The 16,895-nt window shown below is 39.3% G+C and overlaps 1 protein-coding gene across 4 annotated transcripts in view; it reads left to right on the top strand.

Annotated features, from left to right (window-relative positions):
* Positions 1–5,374: 5,374 nt before the first annotated feature.
* Positions 5,375–16,895, top strand: part of jag2a (jagged canonical Notch ligand 2a) — a 39,841-nt gene continuing 28,320 nt past the window's right edge. For 2 of the 4 annotated variants that reach the window (XM_053232635.1, XM_053232633.1), the window contains exons 1-3: positions 5,375–5,664; positions 6,315–6,638; positions 16,731–16,791. In XM_053232635.1, coding sequence (XP_053088610.1) covers positions 5,602–5,664; positions 6,315–6,638; positions 16,731–16,791 — 448 coding nt within the window. In that variant the 5' untranslated portion in view covers positions 5,375–5,601. The remainder of the gene's footprint in view (positions 5,665–6,314; positions 6,639–16,730; positions 16,792–16,895) is intronic. The other 2 variants (XM_053232634.1, XM_053232632.1) reach the window with 1 other exon arrangement.

The following is a 16,895-nucleotide window of genomic DNA, read 5'->3' as shown; positions in this document are numbered from 1 at the left end:
GCCAAACTTTTGATTTAAGTAATAAATTATAATTGACAAGTATTTTAGTAACAGGAAATTCAAGCTATTTCTTTATTTACATCATAGCTAGCTACAATAATAATATAGTAACAGTGTTTTCCTTTCTAGAGATTATTATTTTTTAAATGTTCAGTGATGGATAGATTAACTGTAGGAGGGATTAGTGCTAAACAGACAAGTTATAGATCATAGATATAGACCAGATAACAGTTATTACTAAAGGACAATTTACATAAGCAGACCTCACTGAGATATTTTATATAGATACTAATGAGTTAAGAAAGTTAAATTTTTTATTCAGTCCTGCCTTCCAAATGTGCTAGAAATCACAGACTTTGTGTTTTATCCTCTTTATGAAACGGTGAAGCAGGTGACGAAGCGGCTGTAGCGTCTCTCTCATCTCATCTCATCTCACAACACAAGGCGACAGAGATTTGCCCGGATTCAGACGCCAAGCGAGACGAGCATCTTTTCAAGTCCTTAATCTCGCAAATTATTTTTTTTTTAAAGTGCTAGCTGTTTGATCCCCAGACGTCAGGTCACGGCTCAGATCCTCTCCTTCAGTCAATTAAAGAGCGGTGAAAGACAAGCACACACAACCTAAAGCTCCTCAAACACATCAAGCAGACAGCAGGTTTTGGGGGGGGGTTATGGCTGACGTACGAGGTCAAAGGTCAAGCGTGTTCTCTCGTACCCCATCAGTCACACGACCGACCCAAAATAAAGAACTTAACACCCTCGGTGAGAGATGCGTGGTTTCCATCCAAACTTGGATGGAAAATTTCGAGAAAGAGAGAGAGAGAGAGAGAGAGAGAGAGAGAGAAATTGGAAATAGTTGTGTGTGTGTGTGTGTGTGTGTGTATACCATAGTTTGATTTTATGAGGATTTTTTTGTGATTAAAAAAAATTGGCTTTATACATAAAAAATGTCAATAAATAAATAAATAGTGTTTGACACATTTATATGAATAATGTATGTAGCAAATTCTGTACTTTATTTTTTTATTTTACATTTTTTTCATGCATTTTTTTTTAAACAAATTTAACCTCTCTGGAAAAAAAAAAGCCCCAAAATTTCTTTTGAAAAGTTTTGGCACTTTCGGAGACACAAGGTGCCCTAGAAGTGTGCGAGTACAGATTAGCTAATCGCTCGACTCTGCTGTATATACAGTTTACTTGAGAGTCGTTTACTACTTCACTCTGATGTTATTACATATTAAACCTTGTCAAGGTTACGAGCAGGCTGTGTTTGTTCTGCATTTCCTCAGATTGTGCCGCAAATTGTTCAGATATATTTTCTTGACGCGGCTCAGCAAAGGAGCAACAATGGCTCTGCATAAGGAAATTTCCTCTCTTTATTCTAACAGAATGGACCGAGTCAGAGAACGAGATTAGATTTGAGACGTCACTCTTTTTTTTAAACAGTGTGAGAGGGAGAACATGGGGGGTTTACTAAAGAGCAGATAGACCGGGACTGATAACACAACTAATTACAGCCTTACACACGCTATCTCCCTTTCTAATCTTGTTAAACCGTTTAAAGTGTTAGCGATACAAGCGCTCATTTGCTGTGTTAGCATTTAGCCGAAACGTTCCCACACACACGTTCCCACGTTTGTTTTATCAGAGCTGATAATTTAATGGCTGTTTTCCAAAATTGCTTCATTAGATGAAAGTTTTTTCAGAAATCTTAAAAATAAACATGAGAAATCATTAAAAAAAAAACAATTTTAAAAATCACTGGAATATAAAACATATTTGAGACAGTTGTAGCTGATACAGCAGCTAGCTAATGGCTTGTTTCTGTGAAACTAGCGCTCATGACACAACGTACGTCATGACACAGCAATTTTTTTTTTTTTTTTTCGAAAGAAGTGTTGTTAGGACATAAACTATGCTGTCTATTATATGAGACATTTTTAAAACAGTAAATAGACATGAATTCTCATGTTTTGGACAGCATGCTAGCTGCTTTAGCAGGCAGTTTAGTTAGCTAGCTAACTAGCTAACATTTTCAGCAGTTATAGTGGACTCTAGTTTATTTCTTAATGCTGTTGGATATTAAAAGATAAATGTAAAACGTTAAACTGATTAAAATACCTCAGAAAATAGATTTTATACGTTGCAATGAGAGGAAAGTTGTAGAAAACAAACGCAACACTAACTAGACACGAATGCTAGCGATTGAGATTGTGGTACAGCTGACTAGCAGTGAAGAGGAGAAAAATAAACTGGCTTGTCGTTTCTGCTTCCTGTTGTTTCTTTCATATTTACAATAAATGCTGGTTTTCCCAAAACAGTTTCTATCTACGCTCTCTGTATTACCTGTAAGGTTTTTTTTTCTTTTAAAAGATCACCATTTCCACCATTTTTTTCATGGTAGACCTACATGGCTTGTCTTTTCAAGCTGCAACTGTTTGAACAAGCAAAGATCACAAGAAATGTCGCTGTGAAGATTTCAGAGACTAATCCGAAGCCTTCTCCCGCTTTACCCCTCTTTTATCCCTTGTTTTTTAATCCCTTGCTTTTCATCCCACTTCATGTCTAGAAGCTCAAAATGCTATAAATAGTAAAGCTGTCTGGACTTAAAATAAACTCCGGTTTGTTTGTCTCCACTCTGCTTTTCCGTTCCCCTTTTTCATCCCTCCAACCTTCTATTGAAACACCTTCCTTGAAATTTTTCTTTGTTCATCCGTCCATCATCCAAAAGAAATCTTTTAGTTTTGTAGAGTGTAGTCCTGGAAAGTGTTTATTTTATGCACTCATGGGGGAAAAAAACTTTTTTAAGCGTTCCTTGCATAATCGCTTCCAAAAATGGTTGTAATTGTGAAACCCTTTCTGAAAGGGAAACACCACATAGAAGCTTCAACGGTTCCCCCAGATGAACAAACAAAGAACTCTTTAGGGCTTTAAATTTTTTTCTAAGAAACAGGGCAATTTGCAAACCTTCCTATTTTTCCTTTCATCCTTCCATCATCCATTAGATTTATTTTTACAGTCAAACAGTGTTGTGAACAAAAGCCTTTATTCATGAACTTGTTCAACATTATACAGAACACTTCATATGGAACCATTAAGGGTTCTTCAGTTGAGTGTTTTCTTATCTGAAAGGGTTCTAACCTAGAACCTTTTTAGGAAGACCCTTAGTATACCAAGAACCCTTTTTCTAGGAGTGTACCATCACAGGCTGTGTTTGCATTTGACAGAATATTGACTCTTAGGGGGAAATGTTCTTGAAAGGGTTCTCCAGATAGTTAAAGGTTCATTCATGTCCTTCTTGAAAGCCTTTCTAATAAGGGTTCTACACAGAAGTATGAGTTCCCCCATGAAAGACAACCAAAGTAACCTTAAGGGACCTAGATTTGACCTTTTTGCATCTAACTGTAACAAAATATAAGCCATGTGCATAAAGTATGACATAAGAAAAGGCTCTTCAAGCCTGTCAGGAGGCTCTTCAAGCCTATCTCTCAAAATAGGTTCTATGTGAGTGTATTTACCAGGTAAATGTGCAGTACAAACCCCAAATTTTCTTCCTGATACCTAGAACCTGTCAGGAGTTTATCACTTAAATGTCTTGGTACTTTGTTCTTCAGGAGAGAAAAGGTCCTTCAAGGGTGATTGAAGGGTTCTTAGCTTCCTGAAAGAGTTCTCCTTGGAATCCATCTGGTAGGGAAACACTCTGAGGTAGGGTTCTGTGTCAAATCTTTACGAGTTCCCCCAGAAGGATGACTGAAGAACTCTTCAGAGTGTATGTTTGGTATTTGTGTTTGTGCACGTGGATGTTTTCATAAACAGAAGCGTATGCAGTGTGATCGTAGGACAGCCTGACGTGAGAGATAAGATCAATGCCACATGCTAAATTCTTGTGAAATAAATTTAACTGATAAACAGATGCAGATAAACAGCAGAGGAACAGGATTATAATGCGAATCGCTCTTTTATTCTCTCCTTAAATCAGCTTCTGCAAGTGCAGATCTGCAGAAAGGGCTTCACCGGAGTGGACGAGTATCAGCAGAGGGCGCAAACACACACCCGTCAGCCCAAGAGCCTTCACACACTCGATCCCGGGACTCGTTTGGAACTATCTGGAACTCATAGATCATTTATTTCACTACTTCCAAGCATGTCTTTTTAGTTTTTTTCCTGTCTGTAGGAAAAAGTTTCTTTAAAATGTGACCCAGTCTTGAGATTGTTCTGGAGGATTCTGAAGTCTAATCTCAGCCATTCATCACATTAGCCAATATTTGGATAAGATAAAGATGTCTCTCTGTCTTAGCAATGGATTTTTGATAGATAGATTGATAGGAATCTGTTGCACTGTTGCAAATATATTCTCCCATCTCCTTACAATTCTCCAGGAAGTTCTCGTTCAAAATGCAAACGCAAATGTGATTTTTTTTTTTTTTTGCAATTCCTGCAAGAGTCTGTGAGTTTATAATGGATGGCAGTAGTCAAAGAAGATTTTTCTGACTTTGCAAAAATGTGCTGCTCGAGCCAGAGTACGCAATGCTCAGTGTGTGCTCCAGGGCAGGGTGAAATTTTGGAGAAAGAAGAAAGAAAGTACTGGAGCTCTCACTCTACTGTGCATGCCAAAAATGTCATCAGTGTGTCTAAGAAACAAAAAAAAGTCAACAGTCTTTGTTCTTGGCGAATTCAGCAAAAAGGGTTCGGACAGGAAGGTTTTAACTAATCTGTTTGCTTTTAAATATACTGTAGAAATTATAATGAATATGAATATTAATATTATTACCTGAGAGTAATACAAATCTGCTTGTCTTAAGAAAATACAATTTTTAAAAAAGTTTTCAAACTTTTAATTAACGTTAATTAACTATAGGTGTGAAAAATGAAACTTTTACAGGACGTAAAGATGTCTTATATAGTTTGAATGACACTAATTTGATTAGATTGCACAGTAAGTACACTCACTGGGTTTAGACTTTCACTGGTGTTACTGTTATTATCACAGATTATCATTCATTTTACATTAATTACAGTCATTTAAGTTATTGAAGTTTTTTTTTTTTGCTAGTTAAAATTAGATAAGATTAGATTAGGTTAGATTATTTACAGTGAATAGTTTAGTTAGGCTACCACTAAAAAAATAAATTGGTTTTAGTTTTAAAAAGAAAAAAACCGTTAAATAATCACAGCTCGGCTTGATCGTTATGACCGTTGATCATCTGTCGTCACCTCCTACCTCCTCGGTGATTGGCTGCACGGAGACCCTGTTAAGGAGAGAGAGGTTGTGATTGGCTCGTTCAGCTGTCGCTCAAACCCCCTGTACTGCGCGCGCGCGCGCGTGTGTGTGTGTGAGCGCGTGAGGGAGGGAGCGAGTGAGTGGGTGTGCGTGCGCGCGCGCTGGTCACTACTTTAACTTTTCCTCACTAACGCGCGCGCGTGTGTGTGTGTGTGTGTGTGTGTGTGTGTGTGTGTTTTTTTTCCTCCTCCGCCTCAGACGGAAAGGTAGCGGAGGCGCAGCGCGCGGCGTGGCGGATGTTCTCACCTCTCACGAGCGTCTTTATCATGGAGAACCGCGTTCTGCTGTCCGTGTCGTTACCGTGAAGCCTCACCGGAGTCATGTGGAGTTGCACGGGCGCTTTCCTGCACTCGGTTTGCCTCATTTTGACGTTTTGGTTTGAGGTGAGACACGTTCTGACCGTTATTTCTCATCCGCGTGCGGTACCAAAAACCTTCGAAAATTCAAATTTAAAAAAAAACTGCATTCTAACGGAATTTTGCTGCTTGTCAGGTGTAATGTTTAGTTACTCTCATTAATTAGTCTCATTAATTAACTCACCTTAATGAGGAAAAACTAATTATATCCTTTTATCTGTATTTGTTACCGGAAACAGAGATTATATGTTCAATAGAAATATAATTATACTAATAATGCTACTAATAAAGCAGTCACACTTGTGTTATATGCCGTTATTAGGAAGCACCGATTCGATTTTTTCACTTAACCATGCGATACCGATATCTGAGTTTACTATAAACGATAATTGATACTGATCTACAGTTTAAACTGTGTTCATACAGGCACATTCAATTATATCATTTGAACAGAAAGGTTTTTTCTGCAATCTGAATGAAGTCGCATCTAGTTTCAGAGAAGTTTAAAATCCGATTTCTGCACACATGACTCATACAGTTGGATTCCATGTTCACTGCAGTGAACGCGCCAGAAAGATAGTATCTTGAATGACTGACACATCTGATCTGATGTGGTGCTTGGGGTCAGCGTTGGCTCAGATACTGACGCTGATACATCTCTAACTGTTTTCCTTCAGGTGTGCCGGGCGTCCGGTTACGTGGAGCTGCGTGTGATCAGCGTGGAGAACAGGAACGGGGAGCTGGCGAACGGCGGGTGCTGCGGCGGAGAGGGGGACGAGGGGCGGGGCCAGGAGTGCGGCGCTGTGGAGTGCAACACGTATTTCAAGGCGTGCCTGAAGGAGTACCAGGTGGAGGTCATGACCTCGGGCCCGTGCACGTACGGAACGGCGAGCTCGGCCGTCGTCGGAGGCAACTCGGTTCGGCTCGATGGATTCGGTAATAACCGAAACAAAGGCAACAACGTTGGGACTTTAATCATTCCGTTCCAGTTCGCCTGGCCGGTAAGTCTGTCTGTCATCCACCCAACCATCCATCCATCCATCCATCCATCCAATCATTCATCTGTCCATCTGTACATCCATCTGTCCATCTATCCATCTATCCGTCCATCCATCTACCAGTCTCTCTGGAAACCATGCGTAGTACAATACTATGTATGCATGTCTATCTATCTATCTATCTATCTATCTATCTATCTTTCAGGGGCGTGGCCTAAAACAGAAGTTGTGTGTGTGTGTGTGTATATATATATATATATATATATATATATATATATATATATATATACACACACACACACACACACATATATAATATGTGTGTGTATATATATATATATATATATATATATATATATATATATATGATTTTTTTCTTTTTTTAATGTATTTCTTTAAATACGAGCCCTGACACTATGCCCGTGAAAACACTGGAAAATCCCCAGATGTAGAAACATCAGCAGTGACGTTATGGTGCATGAATTCTGACTCGGACAGTTCCTCAACCTCAGCTACATCACTCCAGTTCATAACTTGTCTGAGCTAGAGAGGAGCGTGGGAATGTTGGAGTAATCCCGCTCGCACGGTTATTGTTTTTCTTCATACTTGATTGCTAACCAATTTTATTGGTTGTATTTCCAAAATATAAACAAACTATTAGCCAAACAAACAAACAAACCTGAATCCTGCAACATGTATCTGTATTTGTGTACATTTAGACCATTATCTATCTATCTATCTATCTATCTATCTATCTATCTGTCTATCTGTCTATCAGCACAGGTCAGCTGATGTGATGTAGAAGCTGATGGTGTAGTCCAGGAGGCTCGTACTGATGCTGTATTTAACGCTAGGATTCGTTTAGTTTTTTTTTTTAACTCTTGATTTCAAACGTCCATGATCAGGATGCAAACCTTATGATGTATAAAGTTTTCATGTTTTTGAAGTGTTGCAAAGTGCGCAGCTTTTGTGGTCGTGATGGGAATCGAATCGACGTCGGCCAACGTTTTGAGTCTGCTTGGCAATTTCCGTTGACAGCGATTATCTTAGCTAGCAATTAAATCACCATCTGGTGTGTAGCATAGCTATCTAGGGTGTAAAAGTGCTCTTATTTCTGTTTATATGCAGACCTGATGCTATGAGCGTGATAACCGATTAGCTTTATTTATGTCACTCATTTCCATTTTTACACTAGTTTGGTGAAAATAATGGAAAAAGAGGTTAAAATATAATGCTTTAATTTATCCACGGTGAAATTTTTTCTATTTTTGACATTGTAGACTAGCTCTGAGTAACGTCGCTGTCATCATGATCACCACATGGGACACGTGAAAGTGTTTTTTTTTCCTGTATAAACAGCTTTACAGAGCAGCGGGAGTTCCCACTTTACGTACAGTAGTGAAGAGAGAGTGATGATTTGTCATCCTCCTGTGTGAAAAACCCTTAACACGTAATCTGTGCTGATCCTTCACACACGATGGTCGCTCGTTTTAGGAAGGAAAGCGTGTGAATGTCAGCTAAAATTACCTTATTACGAATTCTGCAATTGGAAAAAGTCACAGCAGCAAAAATTGGCAAAAAAATGATTAAAATTAGTTGTGTAAAATAGTGATTGGTGTATATAACAGAACGTAATCATATATATGAGAAGAAAATTTATTGTATTAATTGATGTAATTGTAGTTGATGTAATTTATATATTTATTTACAAAAGAATTATATTTAGATTATTTTTAGATTTCAGCCCAGCCCTAACATGCAAACATGGCACCAGAAAACCCTGATATAGATCTGGATATAAGCAGAGCAGATGAGTTCAGACGTTTCTATGGCATGAAAACACTGAGGCTCTCTCACTCGCTTTCCGTCTCACTTTGTTTTTCTGACACGTGAACCAACAGCTTTCATTTTCAGAGCTTAAATTCACTCAACACCAGCTTAAGTGCCTTCCTTATATTTCACTGCTTCCTCTGAAACGGGATGGTTGTAGAGGAAGACGATAATATTTTCAGCTAGTGGCGGATGATCTGTGTTTTATGTATGAACTCATTGTATTAAACTGGTGTACATAAGAACTAAAGGACCTACAGGTGGATTCCACGTGGAGGGATGAAAAAGAAGATCTACTAAAAAGAAAAGTTTTCCGCTGCAGTTAAACTTTCCTCCAGTTGGTGGCGCACATGTTTGTGTCTGACAGAAGACTTATGGAGAACTAATATATTAAAATAGTAAATACTGAAGCTTTATTAAATTAAATCATTCAGTCTGTTTTCTTATAACTCATCAGTTCTCGGTATCTTTTGCGTCATGATTGCAATCAGTAGTAGTAATTGTATAGCGATTTAAAATGATAATTCAGATGAAAATTTAAAATTTAGGTTAGTTTTTTCTGGAGTAGAAACATCCGAGATGAGTTTTTTCATCAACTTTACACACAAACACTTGCCTTTAAAATGAAAGAAAAAAAAATCAGGGATAGAAAATGCGGCCTGAAGAATAAAATGGCGTTTATTTCCCTTTGCTGTCAGGTGTAATACCATGTAACATGAAAGCAAGACACGCCTCTGTTTTACTCAGACTCCGCCCCCCTGGTGTGTAACTCTTACGTAACTTCTGAACAGTGCTTAAGACTTTAGTTACGTCTGAGGTCTGAAAGCCGAGATGCTCAACTTTGTTATTAACTTTCTTTTATTCATGGGGTGTTTATTTACGGAGTAGGAAGGTGAGGAAGATGATGAGAAACGGATACCAAGGTAACGAACGAATAATCACGCATTCAGATTATTCAGCTCTGCATTAAAGCGCTCTGTAGATCAGACTGATAATTCTGCATTTAACTAAACTGTTTGCAAGAAAGAGATTATAGATGTAAGGCATCCAGAAGCAAGACTGTGATAACATTGTACCATGAATAGACAATTCTGGAGATATGGAAAGGTTTGCACGTGTGCGTGTGTGTGTGTGTGTGTGTGTGTGTGTGTGTATGAGAGAGAGAGAGACGAGACCTGACATGTTCGCACTGATGTATGGGAAAAGGGAGAACGAGACAGAGTGTGTGGGAGTGACCCGTGTGATCACAGCGACATTGCTGAATATCCAGGACAGAGCTAGGAAGATTAGAGAAAAGTTCTTTGGCATGTTGGCGTGTTTCACGGCTTTATCAGAAAAAAAACCTGAAGTAATTGTGTAAATACTGTACGTTTATCTGAGCTAGGGGTGGAGCAGTCTCGTAAATAAATAAATCCCATCAAAATCACAGCAACGACTCGTACGGGTCTTTTTTTATGTTACGATTTTCATCATGGCCATCAATCTTTCCTCAAGGTTCATTGTCATCAAATCAAGGTTCGTGACTGTCATCAAACCGTAACATAAATTTTAAACCACTGCTTGTAACTTTGACAGCAAGGATAAACAAACAGCACTATCATCAGCACGGTGACGTTTAGAGATACACTGAGGGAAGGAGGCAAAAGTGTGCACGTCATCTTTACCAAGGGTGCCGATACTTTTGGATCCGACTGTACGTAACCGTACGAAGGTTGGCTTGCGAAGAATTTTTGCAAACGTACAAATCCGGAGATCGTTTTGAATCATTTGTAAGCTCAGCTTGGGGTCAGTGTTGAATTTGAGACAATTTGAACGTGTCATGGCACACACACACTCTGTGCGTGTGTGTGTGTGTGTGTGTGTGTGTGTGTCTTGACATCATTGATTCAGTGCTGGACAGCTGCCTCTCGATGACAGAACAGAAACCGCAGCTCCAAATCCAACTGGCATTGATCTGTGTGTGTGTGTGTGTGTGTGTGTGAGGTCTATAAACCTCGGTACTGATTGATTTAGTGGCGTCTTTTTGAAATCGTGATTCTGAAACCCTTAAGATGGAACGTAAAGGTCGAGCTTCGTGACAAAAGAATCGTGTTTAAAATCAGGATCTTGATTCATTTCTCAACACAATCTGATTCAAACCACCGTGACCAATCAGCATAGACACTGTGTCTCATGACCTCACACACACACACACACACACACACACACACTCGAAGTGCAGCGAGTCTATGGAAGAAACAACGCGAGTGAATATTAATTACAACAACTCAAACGCCTGCTTCTGCTGAGAATCAACACATTTTTTTCCTAAACAAACGTTTAATATTAATTTTTCTGATTAGTAAACAAGCGATGACTTTTCCTGTCTTGGTGTCTTTATTAAAGTGATCACAAAAAAACAGAGGCTGGTGTGGGAACGGCTCTTTCTAGCTGCTATAACATAAGAGAGAACATGAACTCACTAATTTCACAGACGTTCTGCAACAAAAATTGTAACTATAAAAAGAAGGAGAGAAAGGGTTTGACGTATTGCTCTTTAATAAATAAGAAAATGTAACAAAAATGATTGATGGCGCTGAGTGTTTTATTGCTTACACGGTTAATAACGCTGTAAAACAGGAATGTTACCCCTTTTTTCGGTTCCTGTAAAACATTTGTTCCAAGCTGAGATCCCGAGTGAGTTTATTTAGTGCATTAACACGCCGCTGTAAATGAACATTAGACAGTCTGATGCCTAAATCTGGTACATGGTGTAAAAACAGTTCCTACTTTATAAACCTTTGATATCATATTTTCATAATTGTTCTTTTCATAACAGTTCAGTGTTAAGTGTCTCACTCATGAGCCGAACGCTGAACTTCGTTCAGGATTCTCCATCCCTCTGAATGAAGAAAAGATGAAGTGTGAATAGAAATACAACAACTTTTTTTTGTTTGGTTTTTTCCCAGCATGGCGTCCTGAATCATGGCAGCGCTGCTATTGTTTACCGTGTCGCCGCTTTGGGTGTGACGGAGGAAAGCGGGCAGCGTTTCAGGAGCGCAGTGTTTATGAACAGTCCCGCTGTGTGTACGATCGAATCTCGCCCTTTTAAACATAGCTCAGTTCTGTTTATAACGCGCTTCACGTGTAAAAACAAATGCCTGTTTCTAAATCCATTTCTTTATTTTTGTTGAACCAATTCTGAAAGCTTTGAAAAATGTGCAGATTTTTTTAAGCAGTGCCTCCATTTAGCGTTTAGATGTAATATTTATGATTTTTGGCTCCTTTCTACAGTGATACAGGAGACACCAGATGCTTTTCTCCTTTGTAAGATAAACAGTTGTTGAGCAATACATGATTAAAACGTGCTCGGTGGATTTGCTTCAGTTTGTTCACTGAAGGGGAAAGGACCAGGAACAGGAATTATTAAGTATTAAGTAGAGCTCACACTGGACTTTTACCTCGCTGTTTTCTTACTAAAAAAAGATATCTAGCGCTAACATCCTGACATTCTGTCCAGAATCACCTGACATCAGGACTGCATGTCATCTCCTGGTTTTCCTGAGGACGAGGAAAATGGCTTGGTGTAAATCACAGGCCTTACGCTCGGCCGAACTAACATGCCGATGATGCGTACGACTCTGAAAAAATCTGGATCTGAGAGAAATTGAATTTAGTTCAATCTGTATGCAAAAAGGTGAGAAAAAAAAGTAAAGAAAGAAAGAAAAAAGGAAGTATTTTGCATGTCTGTGTCGAGTGACAGAGCGCACGCAGTCCATCGCTAATATCTTTCAGTATGTTCAGTAGTTAATCATTTTCATTAAAAAAAAAAAAGATTAAATATTTTGTGTTCCTGTTTGAGCAGACAAGTCTTTTTCCTTCCATGTCAGTAATAAAAGTCCAAAGATCCTTTTTTTTTTTTTTTTTTTTTTTTGGTCAAAGTCTGTTTACTGATGTCAGTTAATCAACAGTAAATTGTAAATCTTTCACTACTTTCAGTTTATCATCATCAGACGTGGAGCAGACTGAAGAGCGGACACACACTTAGCGTTTTCATCTGTTTCATCATTACGGTTTAATGATTTAATTCTGTTCTATCCAGTTAGATATTTATAAGGTTTGTGATGTTTCTTTAAATAAATAAATAAATAAATAAATAAATAAATAAATAAATGAGAAAGAAAGTAATTGCATTCATCAAAATACAATGTTTCAAAACATTTACTGATATGTATTTGTATTTGGTGGACACTTTTATCCGATTCAGAGGACCACATGATTAATTTAGACGCCCGTCTCCTGAAACGTAGTGAAATTAATACGAAAAACAACTTGGCGAATACCAGCGACAGTGCGGGACTGAAATACAGTTCTGTTACTTAATAAATAGTAACATAAAATTAAATAATTTAACTTTTACTCCCCCTTTCCAGCACTCAGTGGAATCGTCCGTTTCGGTGGAGTTACGCAATTCAAAAGCTGTTTAAAACCTTTAAGCACAAATGAAATGTTGAGGCGTAATGTGAGGATTGCTGTTTAAAAACCTGAAGCTGGACATTTTACTTTATTGATCAAAGTCAAAATCTCTGCTACAGAAACATTAGGAAAATGTTGGAGTCTAATTTCTTAAATACACCTACATACACATCGTTATTTATTATGCTTCGTTGCTTAGAGTTGTGTGTGTCGTGTGTGTACGCACATTTACCAAGCTCATGCGTACGAAAAAAATCTGAAACTTTTCCACGCATTGTTGATGAATTAGGGCTCGGAGGGCTTTATTAGATGTAATTCGCTTGCACTTTGAGTATTTCTGGAAGGATATAATATCGATATTGTGATAAATTGAGTCGCATCTGATTTCATGTATTTTTAAAAATGTATTATCAGAGTTTATTACAGTTACTCTAATTTTTTAAGTAATTTATTTTTTGTGGACATTGTAGTTTTTACAAAGTCTTTTAAAAGATGCAGTACTCCGTACAGACGGTTAGCACGCCTGTATATCGTGAGACATATCTTGTATCATGGAAAGTATCGTGATGTAATATTTTTGTCACATCGCCCACACACCTAGTTTAAACTGCGGGTGTTTTTGAATGGAGCAGTCCGGATTTCTACACAACCAGCACACACATCTACAGGTGTGTGACATGATGGTGGTGATATGCTAGAACAGCATTAATCCAAGGGAGATTTCACGCCGGGGAAGATTTTTGTCTTCCTTTCCCACCCTCTTCCATTCACACACATTTATGTTTAACATTTTATCCAAACTGATATCATGATTTTGTCTGGGAAAAAAAAAAACATCCACACACGCTCAGCTGGATAAACATAAATTATACCAACACTCATTTACCCACAGCGATTAAAACACTCACACGCAGACACACACACACACACACACACCAGCGTGTCTCTTTCCTGTAACTCTGGTTCTTCTTTTCCCCTCCGGTCTCTCTCGCTCCCCTTCGAGAGCGGCTCAGACTCGCCTCACCGTTTCACCGTTTTGCCCTTTCGCTGTCACACACTTCACACTCATTCCTCCACAACCACAGCTGGAGGAGGAAATTCAAATGTTCTGAAATGTTCACACACTCTGACAACTTCTTCTCTTACAAACACGACTAAAATAATCACAATTCACAAACTTTTTAATGAAATTTTCTTATCTATCAAAGGATGGTGTTAGTAAATAATATATTAGTAAAGTATACGTGGGTATGTAGTAATGCAAATTAACGGCTGTAGCATTCAGTCGACATAATGGACTAAATCAATTAGAATGATTCACGGATGTGGATTTTTTACAGTCGATGCATCATTTATATAACGAACTGAGAAAAAAAAAAACCCTGAAGCCACTAGGGACAGCGGCGGTTCTGCTTCCTTTACTCCTCTCGCAGGAGTGTTTGCAGTCGGTTCAATTATCACTAATTAAAACACACAAAATGTGTCATTTAAAGGCTGGTACACCGTTTTCCTTTTAGCAAACATAAGAAACAAACCAATCATTTGTTTTCACCTAAACCATAAAGATTGCTTGCTTCGATTACAAGACATCAGAAGGTCAGACTAAACGTAAAATAAAAAAGAGAGATGTAGGTTGGGTTTATTTCAAAAATCACCCGCAGGCAAGACCCAAGTTTGAGAACAAAAAAAAAAAACTGAGGCAAAAAACCAGGAAAACACACACAACATCAGAAGGCTTGGTAACGGCATTAGACAAGCTAGCTGGGACTGAAACTTCGCAATGAGTGTTTGAATGTCTGGGTTTTTATACTGTGAGTGTGATTAGTTGCAGGTTTGTGTAATCAGAAGTGCGCTGAACTTGAACATGTGACACGATCATGTGACGTGGTTGGTAGTCCGTGAGGCTGCTAGGAAATGGAGTTTCAGGCAGAACCAGTGGTCCAGGGGGTGGAGCTAGACCTGATCCAACTCCCCCTCAACCTTCTGGACCACCCAGATAGGAGGAGTTGGATCAGGTCCGACTCCGCCACCTGGACTTTTGGCTTGCGTGGCTTTTTCTCTTTGCTCCGTGAGCCGAGGCTGAAGGTTAACGCGTGACACGTGAAGCCAGCCAATCACATCTTTCTGAACTGCTGCTCACGCTGCATCACAGAGCAGTGTAACACACCCAGAGGAAAGCGCTATCCGCCCTCTTCCGCATACATGAGCTCACAGGCGCCCATGATTGGCTACTGTCGCTGCTGTGACTGACAGGGGAGAGATTATGCCCCTCCCACTCAAACAGCATGGCAATACCTAAAGAAATTATGTCTTAATGGCACCTGAAGTGAAAGGTCGTATGTGAAGGTCCTGTGTGAAGATCGTGTGATTTTTCTGCTCCTGGTTTTAGGAATCAGATCCAGCAGTCATCACAGAGGTGTTATTTTGGATTGTTGTACTAAACCTGTTTGTGCAAGTTCCTGAAACTGAAAATATTCCATCCTGTTTAGCTATAGTTAAGCTGGAGGTGCTTCCTTATGCAATGAAACATCAACCATATTGATCAAAGAGAGATAAAACAAACCATCGACTGTAAATAAGCTTCCGTGACACGTATTTATTTGGCAGGAGATTTTATGCAGAGCGAAGAATCCAAGAGCGAGAACAGGGCTGAGCTGCTGAGGGTTTAGTTTTGTACTGAAGCTGTTCAGAATCCTGCTCCTAAATTCTTTCCTGTAAACAAAGACTCAATTCTTTACGTTCTTGCTTCAGAAGATGTTGTAAGTGCGTGTGAAATCAAAATCGATGTTTTAAAGCTTTTTATACGAATGTTGTGGCACAGATAAGCTGGTAAATACTAGCTTATTTGGCAGCAGTTTGACATACTACCAGTTTGACATGAACTTCCCCTTTCACAACAGCGCCGGTGGAGTCTGGATTCTGATTGGTCGGAAGGTGTTGATGAATTTTCTATAACAGCAGCTCTGAGAGTAGAGCAGCTGCAAATCACAGGTGTATATTAGAGGCAAGTTTGTCTCTAATACGTTATCGTTTCTATAGTAACCTTGATCCTCGATGTGGTGATGTTTTCTGTAAGGAGACATTAATGTAACATTTATGGAAGGAGTCTCCAGTGTCAGAGCTATTGACTGTTGTGGCAATCAGTCAAGCCCTTCGACACGTCACCTCCCTAACTTCCTGTTCCTGAAGAAAATACGTCGACATACAGAATCAGATCTTAGCTCTCGATAAATCCGCATCACTTCCTGCTTTCAGATACAACTCTGGTTATCCAGGATCCAAGATGGCGGCATCCGTGACGTCATAGCGCGCAGCTACGTGGTTCATGGATTACAATAACGCACACCAGTGTCCCAAACCACACCAGAATGAACAACTTATGATGTTATGAGCTTGAGAACCTGACCTCTCTCTCTGTCTTTCTCTTTCTCTTTCACACACACACACACACACACACACAGACACACACACACACACACACACTGTTTCTCAGTGATCATCTGGTTTATTACTGAGCTAATCAGTCACCATGGCGTGGGAAGCAGCTAATTCTCATATTCACACTGTTATGATTCACACACACACGCACACACACACACACACACACTTTGCACTGTTTGCATTTGAGTCTGCATGTGCCTGCATGTGTGTGTGTGTGTGTGTGTGTGTGTTTACTTGCTCGACATGGCTCAGTGAGAACCTTAATGTGGTCTCAGGACAAGATTATTTAAAATGTGTGTGTGTGTGTGTGTGTGAGAGAGAGAGAGAGAACTGTGTGTACTGACTCCCCCTCTCTCTTTACCCCCCTAGCGAGCATACACACTGATCCTGGAGGCGTGGAACTGGGACAACAGAACCGTCACTGCTGACAGTAAGTCTTACTCACACACACACACACACACACAAACAGGTACAGTATGTCAGAAATGAAACATTTGGTGTTGCGCTGTTGTAGGAAAATAATCAACGACTGGG

The sequence above is a fragment of the Pangasianodon hypophthalmus genome, chromosome 3 (assembly GCF_027358585.1).
Source record: "Pangasianodon hypophthalmus isolate fPanHyp1 chromosome 3, fPanHyp1.pri, whole genome shotgun sequence".
NCBI classification, from domain to species: Eukaryota; Metazoa; Chordata; class Actinopteri; order Siluriformes; family Pangasiidae; genus Pangasianodon; species Pangasianodon hypophthalmus.
Note: the sequence above shows the minus strand (reverse complement) of the source record. Positions and strands in the feature narration are given on the sequence as shown.